At 48.1% G+C, this 16,540-nt stretch overlaps 2 protein-coding genes across 5 annotated transcripts; both read left to right on the top strand.

The window, feature by feature from the left end:
* Positions 1-210: 210 nt before the first annotated feature.
* On the top strand, positions 211-3,515 carry DNAJC28 (DnaJ heat shock protein family (Hsp40) member C28). Of its 2 annotated transcripts, none has more exons than XM_085071186.1 (3): positions 211-460; positions 1,294-1,445; positions 2,173-3,515. In XM_085071186.1, the coding sequence occupies exon 3, from the start codon at positions 2,223-2,225 to the stop codon at positions 3,318-3,320; it is 1,098 nt and encodes a 365-aa protein (XP_084927312.1). In that variant the 5' UTR covers positions 211-460; positions 1,294-1,445; positions 2,173-2,222; the 3' UTR covers positions 3,321-3,515. The 2 variants fall into 2 exon arrangements, with proteins under 2 accessions (XP_084927312.1, XP_084927217.1); XM_085071091.1 differs by lacking the exon at positions 211-460 and adding an exon at positions 566-722.
* A 3,331-nt stretch (positions 3,516-6,846) lies between these two features.
* TMEM50B (transmembrane protein 50B) lies at positions 6,847-15,896 on the top strand. Of its 3 annotated transcripts, none has more exons than XM_085071379.1 (7): positions 6,847-6,928; positions 10,817-10,980; positions 11,775-11,887; positions 12,487-12,554; positions 13,217-13,309; positions 13,546-13,603; positions 14,988-15,896. In XM_085071379.1, the coding sequence occupies exons 2-7, from the start codon at positions 10,882-10,884 to the stop codon at positions 15,031-15,033; spliced, it is 477 nt and encodes a 158-aa protein (XP_084927505.1). In that variant the 5' UTR covers positions 6,847-6,928; positions 10,817-10,881; the 3' UTR covers positions 15,034-15,896. The 3 variants fall into 3 exon arrangements, with proteins under 3 accessions (XP_084927505.1, XP_084927587.1, XP_084927668.1); XM_085071461.1 differs by lacking the exon at positions 6,847-6,928 and adding an exon at positions 7,014-7,148; XM_085071542.1 differs by lacking the exon at positions 6,847-6,928 and adding an exon at positions 8,351-8,458.
* Positions 15,897-16,540: the final 644 nt, after the last annotated feature.

Raw genomic sequence — 16,540 nt, 5'->3', positions numbered from 1 at the left:
ACGGCTTTTCCCCTCACGGCTTCCCCCCTCACAGCTTCTCCCCTCCCAGCTTCTCCCCTCACGTTTCCCGCCCACCACGGCTCCCGCGGTGCTCGGGCGCCCCCTGGCGGTGAGCGAGGGCGGGCGGGACCCCCTTCTTCCCTTCCTCTCTTCCTTCCTCACTGTTCCCTTCCTTCCTTTTTCCTCCCTTCCTCTCCCCGCCCTACTTCCCTGTGTCACTCACTCACTCACTCACTCGCTATTTCCCCAGCCCTCCCGTCTTGCCCCCTTCCTTCCCCTCCCTCCTTTCTCCTCCCTTCCCTCTCCGTCCCTCCCCCTTCCCTCTCCGTCCCCTCTCCTCCCTCCCCCGTCCTTGAGCGGAGGGTCAAAGCCTCGGCCCATCCCCTCCTCCCCCTGCGGCCCCTCCTCTTCCTGCGGGCCGCCGTTACCGGCCCATTCCCGTTACCGGCGGCGGCAGCAGGTGAGGCGGGCGGGCCGGGCCGGGTCGCTGGTGCAGGCGGGAGCGGGGCGGCTCTGGGGGGCTCAGTCCATCTCCCCTTCCCACATCCCAGCGGGGATCGCTCAGCTCACAGTGCCAGGGAATAACCCTCCCCCCTTCCTTCCCCAGCCTGCCCCCTTGGCGGTGTGAGGGGTCTCCATGCGGTTAAGCACGAATTGATTAAAATCGAGGCTACCGCGTTACGAGAAGGTCGCTTTCTGAGCAATAATTGCATTTTAAAAGTGTATGTATTGATCGTTCCGTTTAAGTAGTACTTAGACGGGGTTTTATGGCCCTATGAAACTCAGCTGTTATCTTTATCCAGCACGCAGATGGAATGAAATCACTGGATCATAAATAAAAAGTGTTAATGAGCTCCTTTATCACGAGCTGATGACTTAATGCCTTATGTGGATCAAAGTCAGCTGAAAACATTGGAGATTGATCCAGTCCCAAGTACTTGTCCTTTTCCTTCTCTAGCTTAGGGCACAAGGGCAGTTTCATGTGTGCAGAGACATAAATGGTGATTATTCGTTAATGAACCTTGAGGAGTTGATTTGACCTAGTTTTTTCTTTGGAAATGCAGGTAGCAAAGGAGATGTTGCCCCACTGATCCAGCATTTCCCTCAGGGTTTCCATAAATAGGTTTATGTGTAACTGGTGTGTCCAGTTTGTGTTCTATTTTTCCACTTGGATTTTATGTAAAGACTGTCACCCGCTCAGGTGTTGCCTTTGCTGTGTCCCCAGATAACCCAGAGTCACAGGAATTGCTAACTGGGACATGCTGACTGCTATCGATCTGTTCTGAGTTCCAGGTTTACGCCCCTGTCTGGCACCACCGAAGGAGTTTGGCCACTGCTGGCATACAAAGGCTGATCAAAGTGAATCTATAACCTGAGCGCTGACCCAGATGTTGCTGTGACGTACCCAAAATGTGCTGTGATGACCTCCTTTGGGAGCGTACCAGGTTGTAGATCTTGAGGCATTGGTCCATGGGAATAGGAAATGGAGTTGTTGCTGAATGTGGGTACAGAGGAGAAGGGAGGGATTTGTTTCAGCAGTTATGGCTCAGCATCAAGCATATTTCCAGTTCGCACTGGCATGAGTTTGCTGAAAGGCAATAAAGGGAATAAAATAAATCATAAAATATTAGGGCAATAAAAATGCTTCCTGGGAATTCTGCAGTGCCAAACAAACCTGTGTTGCTGTTGTCATGCCAGGAAAAAAATAAAGTGTGAATTAATTTTCATTTACATTGTAATACTATTACTTCAATAGTAATTAATTAGAAAAGTGAATTAATGGCTTTAAGCTTAAGGAGGGCAGGTTAGATGGGATATTGGGAGGGAATTCCTCCCTGGCAGGGTGGGGAGGCCCTGGGATGGAATTCCCAGAGAAGCTGTGGCTGCCCCTGGATCCCTGGCAGTGTCCAAGGCCAGGTTGGACACTGGGGCTTGGAGCAGCCTGGGACAGTGGAAGGCCATGGCAGGGGTGGCACTGGATGAGTTTAAGGTCTCTTCCACCCCAAACCATTCTGGGATTCTGTGATTTCAATATTGGTCTGTAAAAGAAAAATACTGCTGAATTTTAGTAGGGGTTTCTTTAATATATCAGTCTGAAGATAAGACTTATGCCTTGGAGCTTCTTTAAAAGAAAGAATATTTAACATGATTTTTGTACAAATGTGTCTGTAGGTTGCTTATAACGTAGCTGCATCTGAAGAAATCCCCAGTGGCTTTGTGCCATGCTGAGCAGCAACATGGGACATCATTTCATGGGCCGGGGAGCCATGATTCCAAGGAAGCTGAAGCCATTCCTCTGCAGGATGTTCTCTAGTTACAAACCCAAGAATGATGTCAAGGACTCGTACAAAATTTTGGAGCTCGAGGAAGGATGTTCTCTTGACGATGTCAGAAACTCCTATCGAAATCTTGCCAAAAAATATCACCCGGACAGCAGCTCCGGCATGGCTGATTCCAAGGCCTTCATCAGGGTGGAGGAAGCCTACAGGGTTGTGCTCAGCGACCTGACAGGCAAACAGAAATCAGACCCCGGCGAGGAGGAGGAGGACCAGTTCAAGTCCAAATCCCTGCAGCACAGACACTACCTGAGCTTCGAGGGCGTGGGCATCGGCACGCCGAGCCAGAGGGAGAAGCAGTACATGCAGTTCCGCGTGGATCGCGCCACCGAGCAGGTGCTGGAGTACCGGCAGCAGAGGCTCGAGAGCCGCTACGCCGGCAGCGACCTCAGCAGAGCCAAGGACGTCAGGCAGAGCAAGAAGGTGAAGATAACTCAGGCGGTGGAACGGCTGGTGGAGGACCTCATCCAGGAATCCATGGCCAAAGGAGACTTCGACAACCTCAGCGGCAAAGGGAAGCCTTTGCAGAAGTTCTCGGACAGTCCCCACATCGACCCCATGACCCACAACCTGAACAGGATCCTCATTGACAACGGCTACCAGCCCGAGTGGATCCTGCTGCAGAAGGAGATCCGGGAGACCATCGAGCGGCTGAGGATGAGCATCGTGGCCTCCAGGAGGAAGCTCGGGGAGCCGATGACGCTGCCGGAGCAGAAGCAATGGAGTCGGATTTGCGAGCAGTTGGCGGAAGACATCAGGAAATTAAACAAGAGAGTTGACGAATTCAACCTAGTTGTGCCCATCCTGAGCAGGCAAATGGTGCATTTCAGCACAGACAAGGAAATCCTCCGGGCGCGAAAGAGTTACGAGGCTGTCATGGAAGAGGTTTCTGATTCAGACACGAAGGAAAACGAAGCGGAAGAGGGTAAAAGGTTTGGGTGGAAGTCTTCTCTCCTTAAGTGGTTAAATCTTTCACCGAAATAATTCCGTACTAATTCCTCTTGTCAAGGTTTTGAATGCACTTTATTAATGAAATATAGGCTAGAGAAATTTCAGGTTCACTGAAAATGACAAATCCACACTGTTACCCCACTTGAAGGAAATTCGGTTGTGTGGTGGGCAGTTGCAATACAAATAATTGAGTTATTTTAAAATATTATTAAATTAAATGTGCCAGTTTGGGCTGTGGTGGAGTTAATTTTCTCATAGCTATTCTGGGCTGTGTGTTGGATTTGGGCTGGAGGCAGTGTTTTTATTGCTGGGCAGGGCTTGCACAGCACCTTTTGTGCCCCTCACACCTCCCCACCCCTGAGCAGCTGCTGGCTGGGTTAAACCATGGCAGCAACAGTTCAGTTCTTCTCTTGCAGGTCATTTTCCTTCTGCTGAAATCCAAATTAATGCTTCACTTCAGCACAGAGTGTAATCACTTTTACAGTCTCTCATCACATCAAAGAGGAAACTGAGGTGTAAGAAAAATACATGAAAGATAAAGTGGAGGCAAACGTCTTGCTATGCCCTGTTAGCTTGACCTTTGCACTCTTATTTAAATACTTATAGCTCATGAATTGTTGGCAGGTTCTCTGCATATTTTTTAAAAGTACATTCACTTCTTGAAGGTTAAATTCAGTGGCCATGAAGGGAGGATTCTGGATGTCTGGACTTGGATGTACACATGCACAAGTCCATTTTTGCATCTTAAACTCAAAAGGAGGTCTTGGAAATTTATTTATTGGTGAACATCCCCTGCCATGGCAGGGACACCTTCCACTGTCCCAGGCTGCTCCAAGCCCCAATGTCCAACCTGGCCTTGGACACTGCCAGGGATCCAGGGGCAGCCACAGCTTCTCTGGGAATTCCATCCCAAGGCCTCCCCACCCTGCCAGGGAACAATTCCTGACTCCCAATATCCCATCTCTCCCTGCTCTCTGGCACTGGGAAGCCATTCCCTGTGTCCTGTCCCTGCAGCCCTTGTCCCCAGTCCCTCTGCAAGTCTCCTGGAGTCCCTTTAGGCCCTGGCAGGAGTTCTGAGCTCTGCCTGGATCCTTCTCCAGGTGAACATTCCCAGCTCTCCCAGCCTGGCTCCAGCAGCTCTGTGTATGAATGTCTGTTTATTTCCATAATTTATTCTTGTTCATAATGAAAGCTGCTAATTAAACATATTTTTCTGAACGTCCTTTGACATAATATTCTCGAAAACATCACATTTTGATTCTCATTATGGTCTGCAGGAATTGGATCTGAATTGGTGTTTAAATCGATCCAGTGGGAGATTTCAAGAGCAAATTGAATCCATGGCACAAGGGTGAATAGAAACCAGGTTTGCAGTAAATGGGACCCACTTTGGCTCACAAAGAAGCATCAGCAGTTTCAATATTGGAGGTGACATAAAGGGTGAATCAGCAGACTGAGGGATTTTGTATTTTTATTAAAACCACTTAGGCTTAAATGGGGCAGGTGGGACCTGACTGAGGCATTTTAAATCAGCCTTACACTGATGTCATCAAAAACTGCCAGGCACAAAAATCCACTTCTGTGACATTTACACTGATGATGGAAAAAATAATTTCCATTTTTATTCTCCCCAGGTGTGTGGAGGAGTTCAGTTTTTCAGGGCTGGTCTATAACTTTGTTGCTCTGAGCCCACAAAATATTAAGAGCAGTGTTTAGTCAATATTTCCAGAGGAAATATTCCAAGGAATACCAACTACTGCATACAGAAAACCTAGGAGAGAATGGCCTTCAGAAGGCAGTTTTCTAGCTGACACTGGACTGTTAATTTGAATTTGATAAATGTTGTTTTATGACTCTGAAAAAGGGTGAAATCATTGCTGATACCAGATCCAAAGACAAACTGCCCAGAACTTCCTATTTGTTGGTCTAATGACCACATGCCTTGTGTCTTGAAAGGCTTAAATGGGTGACATCTTAATATGAAGAAAAAAATGTGATTTTATACCTAGATATAATTTTATATATTATTATGATACAGTATTTGAGATACCAGTTTTTCTCAGGGTGAGGAATCTGTTTCTTGCCCAACAATCTGATGGCTCTTTCAAGCACTGTCAGTGAGCTGTGCAATTATCCCTGCAATCCAGGGAAAGAAGGGACAGGGCAAGTGGGAATTCCTTAAAACTGAAAGAGATTTAGATTAGATATTAAGGAGAAATTCTTCTTTTCTCTAGACATGGTAAATGTTGAGTCCTGCTGAGGATTTCTGTTTCAGAGTAGTAACATCTCAGGATGAATGTGGAGTTGGAGAGAAGCCTCTGAAAAGATGGGATGAAAGTCAGGAGAAGGAAGAGCAGGGCATCTTGTAAGAGAAAGAAGATAAGGGATAAATCTTTATTCTTAGTGGGAGAAGGTGCCACTCTGTGAGGGAACAGGGTGTGTGGTGTCTCTGGACTTGATGGAACATGCTGCCTACATGTAAGTGAAGGGGAAAAAAAGAGGGGAACTAAGAAGAGAGGACTTTGAGTACAACTTCTGCTGGGATTTCCTGTGGCTGCAGTTGTCTTTTGAGGGGAAAATGAAGATTCTATTGCCATTTGGTTGCATCTCTCCAGGCCTTTCATAAGAGTGCTCCTTGCCTTACTTTGTTCCCCATTATGGCATTGGCACATTGATATTATTTACATGATGCCCCTGGATCCCTGGCAGTGTCCAAGGCCAGGTTGGACATTGGGGCTTGGAGCAGCCTGGGACAGTGGAAGGTGGCCCTGCCATGGCAGGGGTGGCACTGGGTGGGATTTAAGGTCCTTCCCAACCCAAATCAATCTCTGATTCTTTCAATTCCGTGCCTGCGAGATGTGCCTTCTTATCCTCAAAATGCTGGCTTTGATCCAGTTCTTTTCTTTATTCAACGTCTGTCTTTTGTCACTTATTTTGCTGTTACAGATGGAGCATGTTCCACAATTATTGACATATTTCTTACTCCCATACTGCTTGTCCAGTAAGTTCCCTTCCAACCCAGACCATTCCGTGATTGATCCTAAGAATTAGGATTGATCTATGTTTATTAATGCCGTTTGGTTTCATTAAACCAGACACGGGGCTGCGGTGTAACAGCTTTTGGGGGTGAAGTTTATGGATTTCAACATGCGACCTGCTTGACAAGATTAGCAGATTGTGCTGTTCTTGTGTGGCAGCGCAGGAGGACGGGGGTCATCCATGGCCGTGAGGGAGCAGCTCCGGGCTCTGAGGGGCAGTGAGGGAGCAGACATGGGCTCTGAGGGGCAGCTCTGGGCTCTGAGGGGCAGTGAGGGAGCAGCCATGGGCTCTGAGGGGCAGTGAGGGGGCAGCTCTGGGCCCTGAGGGGCCGTGAGGGAGCAGCCAGCCATGGCGGGAGGAGCTCCGGCCGTGAGAGGAAGGGGCGTGGCCTGGGGAAAGGCGGGAGCGCGCTGGCTCCGCCCCTTCCCGCCCCTCCCGGCCGGAGAGGGGCGGTGTCTGTGACGTCCGGCCGCACTGACCAATCGCGACGCTCTTTGCTCACCCAGCCCCCGGCTGACGCGCGGCGCTCGGCTGTGATTGGCTATGGGGCGCGTCAGTCAGGGCGGTCGGTGGCCGCAGGCGGAAGCGTCTCGCCGGGAGCGGTACGTGCGGCAGGGCCGGGGCGGCAGCGGCAGCGGGAGCGGGAGCGGGAGCGGGGCTGGCAGCGGGGCTGGGCGGGAGCGGATGGGCAGCGGGACAGGGAACGGGAGCCGGAGCGTGAGGGCAGCCCGGGCCGCTCCCCGGGAGCACCGCCACGTCCCGGCGTGTCGCTGACTGCCCGGCCCTGGGGACACACCGCCGCTGCCTCGTGCGGAGCTGGAGGTCTGTAGGAGACATTAAAGAAAAAAATCCCTTATTTTTGTCTAAATAGCGATGTACTCTGCCGGGGCGCAGCAGTTGGCGGCGGGGCGGTAGTTGCGGTGGGGTCGCGGCTGCCGTGCCCCGTCATGCCCTAAGGCCACCGCAGGCACTGCCATGCTCATGGGCACACCTGAGCTAAAACTGCTCTGCAGAACTGCGAAATCCTGCTTTGCCTCCCCGCCTGCCTCAACTCCCCAAAGTTTAATCGTGCTGCCAAAGAACCCTCGCTGCGGGCAGCTCTGGGGCTGAGCAGCACATTCCTGGGAAGGGAGAAATCATGGAATGGTTGGGTTGGAAGGACATTAAATCCCATCCAGTGCCACCCCTTGGGCAGGGACACCTTCCACTGTCCAGCCTGGCCTTGGACACTGCCAGGGATCCAGGGGCCTCAAGGGGAATGTAAATATAATTAATATCACTTTTAATAAGTTTGCCACACAGCCCTGTTTTTGTAGAAATTAATGTACAACTTTCTTTCCTTTTGCCTTTCTGTAATACTTAAAAATAAGACAAAAGAGCCCAGTGCTGTGAAATAGGGAGAACTGAAAGTGAAACTGCAGGAAATTACATTAATTACTGAAATAATTGGAAAGATGACAGTGGATGTAACAGAAATGTTCACATACACTCCTGACATACTCTTCACCCACTGTGTATGTGTGGAAATGTGTGACCTAAAGGTTATTCTGATGAGTTGCTTGTGGAAGGTGCATCTTCTTCAAGGAAAACTTGAATATTCTCCATGACTTTGAGTTTAGTCCCTTTGTCCATCTGTCTTTTCCTCTCTCCTTTGGAAACAGGAGGTCCTGTTCTTCACTAACCCAATGATATTCCAGGTTAAGGCAGTTTTTGTTCTGCAGACTTTTTGTATTTCCTTGCAACTGCTTTCAGTATTTTGTTCAAGTGAAATCAGCTCATTTTGGGAGAGAAAAGCTGATTTTCAGGTGAAAATGTTGAGCTGCTGTTGTGTTTTCTGTCTGAATAACAGACAGCTTGGCTTAGTCTCAGTGGTGGCTTCTGGCAAGTGTGATTTTTACAGCTCCAGTTGTTCTCACTTTGTTCAGAGTCTTCAGTCTGACCCTGCAAAGGTGTTTTTGTTTGTTGGGCAGGAGTGAGGAATGTTCCCGTGTGCCCTTGGGAAAGGGGAGGAGGCTGATGCTGGGAAGGGCACTGAAGGACAGGGAATGGCAAGGGCTTTACCTGTTTCCTCCCTGGGAAGTGTGTGGGTGTGAGAGGAGAAACCAGAGAGTGAGTTCTGCACCTTTATCCAGGTAGGAAATTCCAGCTGAAGCATCTGCCTCCAGCAGAGCAGTCTGTACCAGGATGTACCTGGGCTGAAAAGTGTCCCTGTGAATCCCTGTGGGGACAGACTTTAGCCTGGCTCTTGTGCTCTGCATGGAGCCTCACAGTGGGGCTGAGTGTTTGAAATACAGCTTATTATTTTCTTCCTTTTTTCTCCCTAGAGGAGTTCAGAACTGCCTACATATGGATCATGGAATGTTTGGGTTGGAAGGGAGTGTGAAGCTCACCCAGTGCCACCCCAGCCATGGCAGGGACACCTTGCACTGTCCCAGGCTGCTCCAAGCCCCAATGTCCAACCTGGCCTTGGACACTGCCAGGGATCCAGGGGCAGCCACAGCTTCTCTGGGCACCCTGGGCCAGTGATGTCCTTGCAGATGCTTTTCCTGCATTAATCTAAACTCCCACTATCCCTTCCCTCCCCTGTATCAGTGCATTCCTTCCCTCTGGCATACTAAATCCAGGATTTTTTAGCTGGATTTGTTGAACACCTTGTGAGGGGGTTACCCACCTTTTGGGTCATCTCTCTACTGTCTGCTCAGGGTGCCCGGAGAAGCTGTGGCTGCCCCTGGATCCCTGGCAGTGTCCAAGGCCAGGTTGGACACTGGGGCTTGGAGCAGCCTGGGACAGTGGAAGGTGTCCCTGCCATGGCTGGGGTGGCACTGGATGTTTTTAATGTCCCTCCCAACTCAATCCATGATTCCATGTTTGCCTGCAGCCACCCTGGGGCAAAACCCATGAGCTCCATAATGAGGACAACAACAGGAACTGTGGGCGAGTTCCAGTCTGGGTGGGTGAGGAACTGGGAGGGGAAAGCAGGAATTCCTGCAAGGAGAGGGACAGAAACAGCCATGGTCTGGAGAGGAACAAATAAAGTCCACCTGGAGCCATTTAAGAGTGGAAAATGAGGAAGGGCTTTAGGAGCAGTAGTGATTAGGCTGAGGGAGCTGGGAAAGAGCTGAGCCTGGAGCAAAGGAGGCTCAGGGGAACCTTGTGGCTCTGCACAGCTGCTGCCAGGAGGGGACAGCCGGGGGGTCAGGCTGTGCTCCAGGGAACAGGGACAAAGGACAGGACAGGAGAAAATTGAGTTAATTGAACCAGAGGCTCAGGTTGGATATGAGAAGATAAACTTCTCTGCCAGAGTGGTCAGGCCTTGGAATGAGCTGCCCAGGGAGGTTTGCAGTCCCTGTCTCTGGCAGTGTTCAGGAGCAGTCTGGATGTGGCCCTTGGGGACATGGTTTGGGTGATGCTGGTGCTGCTGGGGTGGCACTGGGTGATCCTGAAGGTCTGTCCCAGCCCTGGTGATCCTGGGATTCTGTATGAGCACAGCACAAAAATTCAGTGTGAAAGCTGTGGGAAGAACTAGGATCTGACAATTGCCAGAGAAAGGTGTCATGTAGGAGAGTCACTGGCTGGCTGAGCCCAGATGCTGCACAAATTAAAATAACTTTGGAACTGAGTGATTGATTTTAAAATCTAAGTGGCATCGCAAGTGTGGGTTTGTGGAAATGGATTCTGGAGGACAAACTTTTTGATCTTGTTCACAGGAGGTGACCTGTGTCTTTAGCACAGACAAACTGTTTATTTATTGATTTTTATTCCACTTCTTCTCGCCACTGTTATTAACCAGAAAATGTTCTCCATCAGTCTGTGCTGTAACACAATCGTGAAGGACATTTTTGTTAGTCTTTACCAAGTGCCTGGAAATGAATTATGGCAGGTTGGGAAATGCAGAAGTTGACATTACTAAACCAAATTAGAATGCCAAGAGCAGTTGTGAGCAGTCAGTTAATTAACTTTGCTTTCCTCTTCCCATATTTAAAGTTCCCTGTGACCTTCTCTCTGTGCAGCGAGACCTTCTTTACCACCACAATCAGCTGATTTGCTGAGTTGGGCTCTTTCTCTACGTATTAGAAAGGCACTCCATTATATTATCTGTTAATTTGGAGACTGGAAATATTAGTATTTAATTCAGATTCCTTGCCATGACTTCAAGACCAAGTTCTGCCACAAGCTTTTGGGTTGTGTGGTGATTTTCTGCTGTAATTCTGTGTTTGTGAATATAACTCAATACATATAGCTCAATATAGCATCCATAGAGTTTATCATGGAGTCAAGGAATGGTTTGGTTTGGGTTGGGAGAACTTTAAAATGATCTCATTCCCTCTCCTGCCAGGGGGAATTCCACTGGAAGGAATTCCACAGGCAGGGGAAATTCCACCGGAAAGCTCTCTATATAAAACCCTAATTCAATCCAAACCCCACAGTGTAACTCCGGAGAGTCACCCAACATCTCCAGCTGCTCTTGCTCACCCCTGGCTGTGTTTCAGGTGCTCAGGCCGGGGCTGTGGCTGGAATGCTCCGTGGCAGTGCTGGGGCAGTGTGAGCCGTGGCCATGGCAGGATTCCTGGACAATTTCCGCTGGCCAGAGTGCGAGTGCATCGACTGGAGCGAGCGCCGCAACGCCATCGCCTCCAGCGTCGCGGGGGTCCTGGTGAGCTGGGCAGGGGGAGCAGCTCTGCTGGCAGCACCACAAACACACCTGGGACTCCAGTGCTGGTGGCTTTCCATCTTAAGTGTCCCTCAGCCCGGTCTGTTCCTTCCAGGGGTCATTGTGGGGTTGTCAGTGGTGTTTTTACAACTCCCGGGGTGTTGCTGATTGTGAATAATTTCTGCTTTTTCTTATTTAAAGATATTCCTCGTGCATTGTCTGCAGAATGGGATCTGTTAGAACAACTCTGTTCTGCATCATCATGTGTTCAGAGTTTGGGTTCTTGTCCTTAAGGGGAGCAAGGAACAGGGAATTTCACAGAAATTGCACAGGGAATTTCATACAGTCCCAGGAAGGGTTTGGTTGGAAGAACATTAAATCCCACCCAGTGCCACCTCTGCCACGGCAGGGACACCTTCCACTGTCCCAGGCTGCTCCAAGCCCCAGTGTCCAACCTGGCCTTGGACACTGCCAGGGATCCAGGCCCAGCCACAGCTTCTCTGGGAATTCTATCCCAGGGCCTCCTCACCCTCACAGGAGGGAATTTCTTCCCAATATCCACATGGGGCAGCCACAGCTTCTCTGGGCATAAATTTATCCCTACCCTGCTCCTTAATTTGAACAGAAAATGTGACTGATTCCCAAACACTCCTCCAAAAACAGGATCATTTTGGTTTGTGCAGAACTTGCCCATCAAACATGTCAAACAGCTTTCCAGAAGTGACCCAGTGCTGTCCAGGAGCACTGGCCTGGTTTGTCCCTGTGCCCTCCCAGCCTCATCCCTGTGTTGTGTGCAGTTTTTTACAGGCTGGTGGATCATGATCGACGCTGCTGTGGTTTATCCCAAGCCGGAGCAGCTGAACCACGCCTTCCACACCTGTGGGGTCTTCTCCACCCTGGCCTTCTTCATGTGAGTGTTGGATACATGGAGTTCTCATCACAGAAACATGAGAAATTCAGCCAGGTTTTACTGGCCATATATCCAGAATGGATAAATCACAGAATCAGGGAATGGGTTGGGTTGGGAGGGAGGTTAAAGCCCACCCAGTGCCACCCCTGCCATGGCAGGGACACCTTCCACTGTCCCAGGCTGCTCCAAGCCCTGTCCAACCTGGTCTTGGACATTTTCAGGGTTGGAGAATCCAATATTTGCCTCAATATGAAACATTTGACTGTATTTCCCCCTGGTTTGAAACAATTTTTACAGCTTCTTCAATTTTTAAAACTTCCTCAGATGGGAGGGTAACAGCAGCCTGGCTTTTGTCATGGAGATGTAAATAAAAGTAACAACTTTTATTGAATCATCCAAATTGGCAAGAAAGAAAGGAGGATTTTGGATTTCTGACTATACAGAATGCCAGGGAATTTTCCCAGAATTTGTCACATCTTCCAAAAAAAAAAAAAACAAAAAACCAAACCCAAAAAAACCCAACCTGGGTGTTTACTTAGAGCTCTACATTGATTTTCTGTAATCTGAAGTGAATCTCTTTTTTTTTTTTTTGTGCCCAGGATAAATGCTGTATCAAATGCACAGGTGAGAGGAGACAGCTACAGTGATGGATGCTTAGGAAGAACAGGTAAATTAACTCTACAAATCCTGCTCAGGTGAAGGACTGATCATTTACCTGCTGGGGTTTTTTCTGAGTGGTGGTGAAAGAAATAATCAGAAGATAAGGAGTAGGAACTTCTGTGCATTCATTTCTTTACAGAATTAATTGTATAATGGAGATAAATGCTGGCTTTGTTAAAAAGGGGAATATGGAAAAAATCCATTGCTGGATGTTTGGCTTCCTAAACTTTCCCCTGCAAATCATGGAAAGCTGCTGGGAGAAATCAGTTCCTGCCTGGGGGTGGCTCTGGAGCAGACATTCCCTAGGAATGTGTCACAGACATTTCCATTTCCTCTGTGTCACTGCTGTGGTTGTCCCTGATCTGCTGTCCTCCCTGCTTCCATTCATAATTCCTTTCCTATTTCCCATGTGGATCCCAGCAGCCTTTTCCATGGGATTTGTTAAATCTGGTGGGATTTGCTGCTATTTGAAGTGGCCTGTGGTGCTTTTTTGTGTGTCATTCACCATCCAACTCCAGAGAGAACCTTTGCACAGGGATTTTGTCCTTGATCCAGGGCTTAACCCTTTCCATTTGTGCCTTTAGTGAGATCTTGTATTCCATCCTCCCAGAGGAGCAGCTGGATTGCCTGTCCCTATGGAAAATCCATATTTTTCACTCTTCCCTGCAGGAGCTCGGATCTGGCTCTTCATTGGCTTCATGCTGATGTTTGGATCACTCATTGCTTCCATGTGGATTCTCTTTGGAGCATATGTTACACAGAGTAAGTCTGATTATTTTCTCCTCTGGGAAAGTGCTTTTCCTGCCAGCTTTTGGCAGGAAATCCACAGGGCTGGAAGCCTGTGGTCTCTGGAAAATCCAAGCCCCAGCATCCAGGTTTTAGTCTGAGATTGACACTGGAATATTGTGTTAAATCCACCTCCCAGTATCTGGAATATTGTGTTAAATCCACCTGCCAGAACTGAAGAATTGAATGTTTCCTCTGTTCTTCCCCTGCAGACACTAATGTGTACCCTGGATTAGCAGTGTTTTTCCAGAATGCATTAATATTTTTCAGGTAAGTTACCTGGGCATATTCCCCTCCTTCCAAAGGGACTTTGCTGCTTCCATACATTGATATTCCTGGAAAAGCAGCTCCTTCTTGTACTCCCTTTGCTGCAGAGCTTAGAAATGAGGTTTGGTTTGCCCCTGCCTGGGCTCTTCACTCCCTCCCACTCCTGTTAGTCCAGCTCTCTCTGCTCCCCTGAATTTACAGCTCTGGACTGTGGGTGACCAGGGATGTAGAGAGTTTTCTGGATGAGGTATTGCCAGTGTCTTTGGATAATGGCAATCATTCACCTCTGCCCTACATATCCCTTGGCTTCCATCCCAGCAGAGCCAGCTTGGAGATTCAATTTCCCTTTTCCAGAGTATTTCACACCAATGGCTCAATTTTCTGGTAGTTGATATTCTCTGTATTTCCTTTCACTGGCTGAGCTCTCAGTTACAGAGTAGTAATTCCTTTCCCTAGGAGCATGGTAGTGTTTTGTGACAGCACACTGGATTTATTTCAAATATATTGTTAAATCTATCATGTAACATGTGGAAATTGATTTGGTGTCTCTAATAACTCTTTTTAGCTGTGGAATGCGTTTTGCAATCTATGGATTTTAATAATAAAAGACACTGAAAGTGTTAAATAGTGTCACTTCCAAGATCAGTTGCTGAAAGTTTCATCTCAGCTCCTCTTTTAAATGCCTGGCTGATCCTTTTCCTTCCAGTCCCACAGCAGATGCTTTGCAGTGACCTGGAATCAATGGGCTCTGGGAAATGAGTGATGTTCCTGCTGGAAACAGCAGCTCCTAAATCTCCTCTGGGATTGAAAAGGGAAACTGCTGAAGGCAGATTTTGTGCCTGAAATGTTTTGTCTTATTTAGAATCCCAGGTTTGGGTTGGAAGGGACCTGAAATCTCATCCAGTCCCACATGGCAGGGACACCTTCCACTGTCCCAGGCTGCTCCAAGCCCTGTCCAGCCTGGTCTTCCTCACTTCCAGGGATCCAGGGGCAAGCCACACTATGTGGAATATTGGAAGTCAAATTGTATTTTGGATCTGGGCTCAGTATTCTGATTTGTTCATAAAATTGGAATTGCTTAGGTTTTATCCCAGCACAAGCTGTCAGGTTGGGCTGATTCCCACGTGCCAGAGTGAGACTTGCTGCTCTGGACTCCTTGAATTTCATAAATACCAGGTTTTTCCATCAGAAGGGATGTGTTACTTTTTGTTTGAGCTTCAGTTGGCTCTCCAGCCATGCACAGGAAAGCAAATATAAATACCAAACCCAGGTTCTGACCTGACTAAAAGTTCAGGGCTGTTGATTTGCACAGGCCAAGATTTAAGGATACTGTTAAAATTACCTTATGTGTGCTCTGAGTTTTATTTCTTTTATTCTTTCCCTTTAGCACTCTGATCTACAAGTTTGGGAGAACAGAAGAGTTGTGGGGCTGAGCTCCCTCCTGGTCTGGTCCATAGTTGCCATGTGGTTCTTGTATGTAGATAATTCCCAGTCCTTTGTTCTCGGTTGGCTTCCCAAACTGTTGGAACTGAGAATTCCCGGCTCTGTCCGAAGCTCCTCTTTTCCCAGGACACACTTGTGAATATGTACATAGGACTGTATCTATTTCAAAGGGAATGGCAGGCTGCCAGGCTTTCCTGCTGGAATCTCCAGGCTTTTTCCTTCAAATCCATGGCTTTCCATCTGTTTCATCTTCCAAACCTCCACCTGTGTCCGAGGCTTCCGTGAACAACTAGTGAGCAAACAGGACAAAGCCCATCCCTGGACCAGGGGCCGTGCTGGGAAAAGAGCTGATTTTAAAAATTTTATATTATTGTTCAGGTAAATATAAAGTAGCTTTTTCTTTTTTTTCTTTTGGTAAAAGGTTATGGGTTTTTTAAGCAAGTCCCTACACTCAGCAGGTTGTGCATGGCAAAGCAAAGTATTCCTGACTTGTGATGGCTCTGGCACAAAGGACATTTGCTGGCACCACAGTCCTTGGAATTAATTTCATGCTGCTCAGTGTAAGAGATACCAGTTGGTATTTAATGTATTTCCTGATATTAGAATTAAAAACTCCAACAAACTGATGCCAGTTGTACCTGATGTAAAGAATGAATGAGTCAGACATCTTTCAACTCAAGTAACTCGTGCAAGTCATGAGTCATTGTCTCCAGGGCAAGCTGTTGCTGATAAATGAGTTTTGCAGACCTGTTCCCTCTCTGCTTAAAAGGAAGTGAGGTATGGATGTATTTATTGTTCATAGTCCTACCTTGTAATAATGTCAAGGTTCAATAAATTGTAGGAGTGGCTCATACCCAGTTTCAGGGCTGCTATTGCCCCAGTTAAAATGTATCTCTCTCTTACATTTTGTCGCTGTTTCCATTCATGAGTTACTGAAATCCATTTTCATCTCAGTGGAGTGAAACACAAAGTGAGGCTGAGGATGTTTTATATCCCTGGAGTGTTGCTGTAGATCCATTTGCTGCGGGTGAGTCCTTCTCACAAGTCCTGTGGTTTTTACAGCATTTGGCTCTCCCCTGTTCCCCCATGCTTTCACAGCTTCCCCATAGCAAAGTGGTGTCAGAGTGCTGACTAGAAATGATATGCTGGTGACTGGAAATTGTTCCTCATCACCTGCTCCGGGTGGGAATGGCTCCAGGGACAGCTGACAGGGCAGTGCTGGAGCTCCCCTTGTGTCCTGGCTGGAGTAACCTCATCCCACAGGAGGCAAGGGGAGCTCACTGCTGGTAATTCCAGAAAGCTACAGTAAAAAAAAAATGGTCTTACGTTCTCAAAATAGTGAATTCACAGAGTAATTGTAAAGAAACTCACCTTTACACAAGGATTGCACCATGCAGTAAGTAAAAACAAGCTTTTCTTCTCAGGTCTGTCAGGTGTCTTGCCCAGGAGCTTGGGAATGTTTGTTGGGTTTTTCAGAAAGTCAGGAAGGAGTGTGGC

Source organism: Lichenostomus cassidix, chromosome 1, assembly GCF_008360975.1.
Source record: "Lichenostomus cassidix isolate B80296 chromosome 1, HeHo_3.0, whole genome shotgun sequence".
In the NCBI taxonomy this organism is placed as follows: domain Eukaryota; kingdom Metazoa; phylum Chordata; class Aves; order Passeriformes; family Meliphagidae; genus Lichenostomus; species Lichenostomus cassidix.
Note: the sequence above shows the minus strand (reverse complement) of the source record. Positions and strands in the feature narration are given on the sequence as shown.